Source organism: Lissotriton helveticus, chromosome 2_2, assembly GCF_964261635.1.
Source record: "Lissotriton helveticus chromosome 2_2, aLisHel1.1, whole genome shotgun sequence".
Lineage (NCBI taxonomy): Eukaryota > Metazoa > Chordata > Amphibia > Caudata > Salamandridae > Lissotriton > Lissotriton helveticus.
The window spans coordinates 504,530,109-504,537,663 of NC_136060.1; the positions used below are offsets into that span (position 1 = coordinate 504,530,109).

The 7,555-nt window shown below is 46.2% G+C and overlaps 1 protein-coding gene and 1 long non-coding RNA gene across 2 annotated transcripts; one reads left to right on the top strand and one right to left on the bottom strand.

Annotated features, from left to right (window-relative positions):
* The first annotated feature begins 1,618 nt into the window (after positions 1-1,618).
* On the top strand, positions 1,619-6,703 carry LOC144821575 (zinc finger BED domain-containing protein 4-like). Its single transcript, XM_078678780.1, has 2 exons — positions 1,619-4,179; positions 6,439-6,703. Exon 1 carries the CDS (start codon positions 1,988-1,990, stop codon positions 4,172-4,174), a length of 2,187 nt encoding a protein of 728 aa, XP_078534906.1. The 5' UTR covers positions 1,619-1,987; the 3' UTR covers positions 4,175-4,179; positions 6,439-6,703.
* On the bottom strand, positions 4,422-7,237 carry LOC144821576 (uncharacterized). The gene is made up of 3 exons (XR_013608387.1): positions 7,171-7,237; positions 5,795-5,926; positions 4,422-5,085 (listed from the first exon to the last, which is right to left on the bottom strand). It is a non-coding gene; the product is annotated as an uncharacterized LOC144821576 (long non-coding RNA).
* Between the last annotated feature and the right edge of the window lie 318 nt (positions 7,238-7,555).

The window sequence follows — 7,555 nt, forward strand, 5'->3', positions numbered from 1 at the left end:
CGGACAATATGTCCCGAGTTGCATAAAAGTTTCTCAAAAATGTTGCAGGTCTTTCTTGTGCACCCAAAAAAACAGAATTTGTCATTTGGTTGTTGTTTTGGGAGCCTGGGCAGGGGTTTCTTTGTATGTGTTTTTGCGGTGTTATGTTTACAACCTCTGTCTTAGCCATGGGCTATTTATTCCTTGCACATTAACCTGTCATGTGCAGCAGGCATCCTCGTTTTTCTGTCCATATTGGTATCTATAGGCCTGCTTCACTTTATTGGTTCTTTCTGGACTTCATGTGGCCTTTGAGCTGTGGTGCTGCTGGACTGGTATTATTAGTCTTCTGTTTTGTCTTTTATACATTGACCTGTGTGTCTTTCAATTGTTCATGTTGCCTTACTGCTTGTTTGACTGATGTTGTTCTGCCTTCTTTACTTGTAGGTGCACAAAAAAGACTGAGGAGGTGCTGGTTGTTTTTTCATCCATTGCTCGTTCTACCGCCAGACGGACTTCCTTCAGTTGTACGCCACGTGTGGTGTGTGACTCATCTGACCAGACATCTCTGCAATTTGTGCTGCTGTGAGCTGACTGACATCAGAAGAAGATGGGCCCTAAGAAAGCTACCAGGTCCTCCACCACAAAGAAAGTTGCTGCGAAGAAGGAACAGCAGAAGGAAGTGTCACTTAAGTCTGGTATGGACCCCAAAACCTTTTTTGGCACCCCAAAAGGTACGCCTGCAGCAGCGGGGTCTGGGGTGCAAGCTGGGACCAGCACATCTGCATTAGTGGGGGCAAGCCAGCATCCCAGGGCCAAGCACATGATGAGGGTCGAAGAGGTAGCCAGCCTTCTGCTTGCGAGCAGTGATACTGAGCCAGAACTAAACTTATCGCTGTCTCAAAGTAGTACACAATCCACGCAAGATGGAAGTGCTCAACAACCACCGCCAGCAGTAGATGTTCAACAACCACAACCACCGCCCGCAATAGTAGTTGTTCACCCACAACCACAACCACTTCCCGCAACAGTTGTTGAACAACCACAACCACCGCCCGCAACAGTTGTTGTTGAAAAACCCCAGCCCGCAATAGTACTTCCTCAAGAACAACAACCACCATCTCCGCACCAAATAGTAGTAGTTGTTCCTCCCGAAGTCGGGGCAGTTCAGGAAGTAGAGCCTCCTTCCGAGCAAGAAGAAGAGGAAGCCACTTCTGTAGGTGATCTATTTCCTTCGAATTCACCAAGGGAAAGGAGGGTTAGTGCATCGAGTTCTTCGCAAAGCATCCCTTCCGATGACCTTGATACGGATTGGCAGCCACAACTATCTGCGCATTCAAAGGAGAGACATCCCAAGAAGACCATGCTAGGAAAAAGGAAGTTTCCAGGCAGGCTTGAACTTATGGAGGTCGATGTAGGTGAGCAGGATACTGCTGGTGATAAAGACGGGTCTGACACTGTCATCATCACAAGCGTTATTCCTGGTGCAGAGGATGTAGAGACAAACATTTTCACCCTATCCAGAAATGCTGCAATGACTGATGAGCAGGTACCACGCATAACTACTACACACTCAACACCCACAGTAACACCAGCTCCAATTTTTTCAACAGCGAAGGCCCGGCAGCATCCGACATCCAGCAGAAGCGCCACTTCAACAGAAGGAGGTAGTGGCAGTACTAGGACTGAGCTGTCCCATAGTGAAATTCCACAATCCTCCAGTCCATCCGGCATTGGCAGTGGGTCCTCCTCTTCCTATGGCAGGAGACAAAAGTTTACCTCCCCAGTGTGGGACTTCTTTACGGTTCACCCAGTTCAGGAGAACATTGCTGTATGCACCATTTGTCATGCCAATGTTAGTCGTGGTAAGCTTGGTACAAACTATGGGACTGGAGGCCAAACGACCCATTTGAAAAAAACACACGTGATCAGGTGGGAGAACCACCTTGCAAGCTTAAAAAATGTTAGCACTCCTGTTGGTGGGGATACAGTGGTACAAGGTCCACTCATGGTTGATCAGGAGGTAGAAGAAGAGGGAGACGATGACCTTCTATCTAGGAGTGGTACACAATCGACCCCTGTCGCCAGCACTGGAGTGGTAAAGACCACATCCTCCGCATCTGCAACTTCTCAGTGGCACCAGAGTCAGCTGGAAACACCAAGGAGTGCAAAGTCTGCGATGCAAGGTGGTCCGTCTAGCACAACTCAAAGACATGCAAAGCAGCTTACCATTCCTAGCATGTTAAGGCAGGAGGGAAAGTACGAGCGGAACCACCCAGTAGCACGTTTATACAATGCCAAACTTGCGAAAATGTTAGCACTGGACCTTCTCCCATTTTCATTTGTTGAGGCTGTTGGATTTCTGGAATTAGTGGCAACCCTCTGCCCAAAATGGAACGTTCCCAGTCGCTACTATTTTGCCCGAGTGGCTGTTCCAGCACTACACCACGATGTGCTGGAATTGATTGGGAAAGCCTTACAACAGAGTGTTGTCCATTGTATCCACCTGACAACAGACATGTGGAGCAGTTGCGATGCTACAGATTTCATGTGCATCACCGCACACTGGATCTCTTTTGCAGGTGTTAAAGACAAGTTAACTTCAGGCCTCCGTGACGTTGCTGGAATTTTTAATGACACGCGCAGACATGCAACTATAGCCATGTTTGGTATGGACAAAAGTCATACTGCTGAAAACATTTTGTCTGACTTTAATGACAAGGTCTTTGAATGGCTGAAACCAAGAGGCCTTAAGATTGGTTTTGTTTCCACCGACAATGGCAGTAATGTAGTGAAGGCAATGAGAGAAGGACATTATTTCAGGGTACCCTGTTTGGCACACTGCATAAACTTAGTCGTGCAAGACTTTCTGAAAAATGAAGCCAAAGTCAGCAACATAATGGCCATCTGCAGAAGAATATGCACGCACTTTAACCATTCTTTCAAAGGACGGAAGCTGCTACGGGTCATTCAGCAAGAGCATAGGTTGCCAGTCAAAGCACTGATACAGGAGGTCCCAACACGTTGGAACTCAACTTATTTCATGCTTGAGCGTCTCTTTGAGCAGTACATCCCACTGAATGCTTATGTCATGTCAAGAAGATTAGGGGATCCTACTGTTAATCTTAAAGCCCTGACCATTGAGATGTGGCAGTGGGACCTCATTAAATGCATCACAGAGATGCTACAACCCTTTGAGGTCTTCACACGTGCAGTTAGCAGGGAGGACTGTACTATGGGCCAAGCCATCCCATTGTTGTACATGCTTGAGCAACAGGTGAAGGAGGTCTGTGAAACATACGAAGGTGACGAACAAAAAGTTGATGCATATACCTTAGCCAAGGGCTTAGTCAACCGCTTGTGTGAAAATGTAAGGCTCAACAATATTGTGTCAGGTGAACATTACATAACTGCAACAATCTTGGATCCACGGTACAAATTATTTGTCAGCAGTAACGAAGTAATTCTATTTTCAGATGAGGATGTTGACAAGTACAAAACTTCCATAGCTGCGGAAGCTAAGGAGTTAGAAACTGAACGGCTGTTACTTAAAGGCCTGCCACTGCCAGCCCAGGCCAGTCCAAGTACTCCTGACGCAAGTTCTTCACAGCGTGAGAGCAGTGCGTCTGCTTTCCAGCAGGCACCAACAGTACCAAAAGCAGCACCTACACGATCTGATTCAGCAGACCCAACCAAAAGCATAACTGCTTTTTTTATACAGAAAGGGATGGGTAAGTCCGTTGCTGTTGCAAAGGGAAAAGAGGACCAGCAAAGCCGAGCACCAATGAACATTGAGCGGATGGTTCAGGCCTATCTGGATGACACAACAGAGGTGTTCATGGAGCAAAGCCCATTGGTCTATTGGTATGAAAGAAGGAGACAGTGGCCAGTGCTGAGCAGGCTGGCGATAAAGTATCTGGCTTGTCCTGTAGCCAGTGTCTCCTCTGAGCGGGTTTTCAGTGCTGCTGGTGCCATTGTCACATCGAAAAGGACTAGTCTCTCCCCCAAAAGCGTGGAGCGGCTGACAATGATAAAAATGAATCAACGCTTCATACCACCAGACTATCAAGTACGTGAATCACCGCCGGATGAAGAAAGCGAGTGTGAAGAAGACGTCCTCACTACTGGGTTACATGACCTACTTCTGTCTGAACGCACAGAGTTTGAGGACGAGCTCCTCTTCCCTGACAACTAGGACAGGTATGTTAAAGGAATGATGCAATGCATTGCATAGGATTGTTTAGCCGACTCTGAGCAAATGTGCATGGAATTAAAGTATACTAGTAGTAACTTCAGACTCACGTGATGGGCAATTTTCCCATGTTATTTAATAATATAAATTATTTATGCACTTGTGACCCTACTACTACAGGTGCAGTCAGTACTTAATTTATCGTTCGTAGTGCATGTTCATGTTGCACAACGTACATTATTTGGTGAAACAGTCCCCCCTCCACCCCCCCAACAAACACAAATGAACTTCAAATGTTTTCTTGTGAAAATAATATCTTTGTTTTATTTTTATATTTTAATAATGATAATAGAAAAATAAAATATATAACTAATGTAACCCCCTGACCCAGAGCTGTCCCTACCCTCCCCTAACCCCAACCAAATTTCAACCCAAATGTACACCCCAACTCCCACATCCCACCCACCAACAAAAGGATTAAAAAAGGGGCAAAAAACAGGGTCCATTTCAAAGCCGGCGGGCTTTCAGGTGTTTGTCCACCAGTATCTTGACACGCTCCTCTAGACCGTCCTCCTGCTTCTTCCGCTCCTCCTCCAACTTCGCTACCCGGCGGAGAATCTTTGCTTTGAAATCACGGCACCTACACTTGCATGCATGTTGTTGTTGTTGTTGTTGTGGGGGGGCCGCCGAAGATGTAACAATGCGGCGGCGGGCGGCTGCCTGACCACGGCGACGTAGTCCTGCAGGCTTGGGGCCCGGGGCATTGGAAGAGGCAGCAGCTGCTGCCGCCGCCTCCTCCTCCTCCTCCTCGGCCTGATCCACCAGCCGGCGGTAGGCCTCTACAATTGCCTGCAGTTTCCGCTGCCGGGCCCGGACTGCCAACTCCTTCCTGGTTGGTTTTTGGGAAGGAGTAACTATAAAGAAAGAAACAGAATTGTTAATCCAAACTCCCCGCAAATCAAGAACACAACATTGATTCAACACATAGTGGGCGGCACAGTAGCACTAGCAAGCAAGCTGAGTACCAGAAATTGTGTTGCGTCTATCTTGAACATTCTACAGCCTCTATTAATTTGTCGGACTTTTTGTCACGGCTTTATGCCTGCCCTATTAGCATGGGTGTACTTCAACGGTCACACACATTAGAACGAACACCTGTCTTTTACATATCTCCTTTTGTTCCGGGAAGGCGGGAACACTCTCAAAGTAACATTAATTAACAGGGGGCAGCTAGTAGCACATGTCTAGTAAAGACTATAATACTTTATACCGCGCAACAAACCTTATTTGGTTTGTGTTTCACCAGCAACGACCCATGCACCCAGTCGTCCCCTCCTTCCCTTGCCTTTGGGTTTGCCCAAAACACCGCAGCTGCTGAGACTATCCACTAACCACCGGTATTGGGTGTGTCTCCCAACCACGCTGGCAGCTGTGTTTTCCCCTTTACATGCTTTAACAACAACCCATGCATCCGACTGCTATCAGGCACTTGCATTACTGTAGTGGTAATGCTTAGCATGCTAATGACAAGTAAAGGTAACATCATATATTTTCCAGTAGAGTACAGTGAGAAAGTTTTCCCCTCCCACCAAGTAATGCAGATCACTATTGAATGTAACTTACCATCGCCCGCCGCTGTTGGCTCCCCCCCCACTGCTGCTGGTGTAGGTGCCTCTGTTCCTCCTGTCCCCGCCGGGAGCGCTGAAGCAGCGCCGCTGTCCCCGTCGGCACTGGTCGATGGTAAGGGTTCTGCACCTATAAAAAAAAGTACGCCTTTTTAGATGGATGCACAGCCCCCTTTGTACTTGTTCACCAAGAATGGAGTTCTTCAAAACAGTTAAGTCCAACGTACGTAATCAGTATGAGTCCACATTGCATAGTACAGCAGAGTCACTACACATATTATTAGCATTCATTGTTATGGTATGGTACCCAAGCTCATCTCATCTGTCCTGCTACTCTAGTCCTTGGAAATTGGAAGTGAACTATGTAACCTTTGTACATCAATGTATCCAGTTTTGCGCATGTGTTAACTCGCAGCTTGTTGCGCAGTACGAGAAGACGCTCTGGGGCAACACATCATTGTTCAATGCATACACCTGAAGAGGTGGGAAAGTAAAAGGGCCCGTATTTAAGTTTTCTATGTGGATTGTGGGATAGAGTTTGCTTACAGGTTACAACTTCTTTTTAGCATGGCTGCATAAAACTGGCATAAATGTATTTAATACTGTCTAACGTGCACCACTTTTGTCATTATTTTTCGGCAGGTGAGAAGATTGCCTTCTACGAAGCGGACATTTCCATAGCTTACAAAAAAAGAGGAATATCTGACCAGTATACGTTGGTGAGAGGTCTCCGATAGTTGCCACATTTCCCTATTGTGCACTAGTAGCTGTACAAATGTTGATTACTTTATTATGCCTGTTTTAACTCTGGATTTTTTCTGGTGGGCCCTTCAACGTATTGGACGGAAGCACTTAAAAACATTGATGTTACTTACTTACTTCTAACAAAATAAAGCTTTTGAATGACCACTTTGACTCTGAAGTTTATTTTCAGTGTCTGTTGTCTTAGAGACTCACACGAGTGAGTGAGCAAAAGGGGGTTTCTTAGGTAACGGTTTGTGTCCTAAAAGCATTCGGCATCTTGGTATTGGGGTTCAGGAGTGTGATTTGAACAATAGACCAATGACTCAGGCCATATAGGCTGACGTTCAGTGAATTGTGCGTTCCTCAGAGTTCTGTGACTGAGGTGTAAGTAAGGTCCAACCTGCCTATCAGTACCAACAACATCCAATTTTCGTGTGCATAGTTACATAGTTGTGTAATATGTATATAACTCCATAGGAGATAGAAGAATACCCACAAGACTAGTAGTGGTATACTAACGTTTACAAAAATACTAGACAAACATCATTCTGGATGCCTACTTGGTTGCTGTCAATTGACAAAGCACTGCAGACACATTACAGAGGAAAAAACAAGCACTGTTGGACTTACTGGGGACAGCAGCAGGATCCTCAGTAGAGGAGCTCTGTGTAACTGGTGGTTCACCCGCCGACTCGGTCCCTGTATTCTGCTTGCCCCTGGGTTCTGTGGTTCATGTAAAAATTAAAATAATAAACATAGATAAATACATTGAGTGATGTGAAACATAGACATAATTGCAAATCACACTGCTACAGTGGAACAGAGCCGGAGGCAACAAATCCATGCCAGGGGCCGCAACGCAAATATGTATCCATCCTTAGAGTATTATTAAATTAAGGATATCTATTGGTGCGGTGGCCCCTGAAGTTTGGTGCCCCTGTGCAGTTGCACAGCTTGCACATGCCCCCTAGAGCCGGCCCTGGCTGAGGTAAGAAGAACAAAGTAACGTTAGCAT

What these genes read in the sequence shown, in the direction of transcription:
- LOC144821575 (XM_078678780.1), top strand. Translation starts at nt 1,988, where the DNA reads ATGGTTGATCAGGAGGTAGAAGAAGAGGGAGACGATGACCTTCTATCT.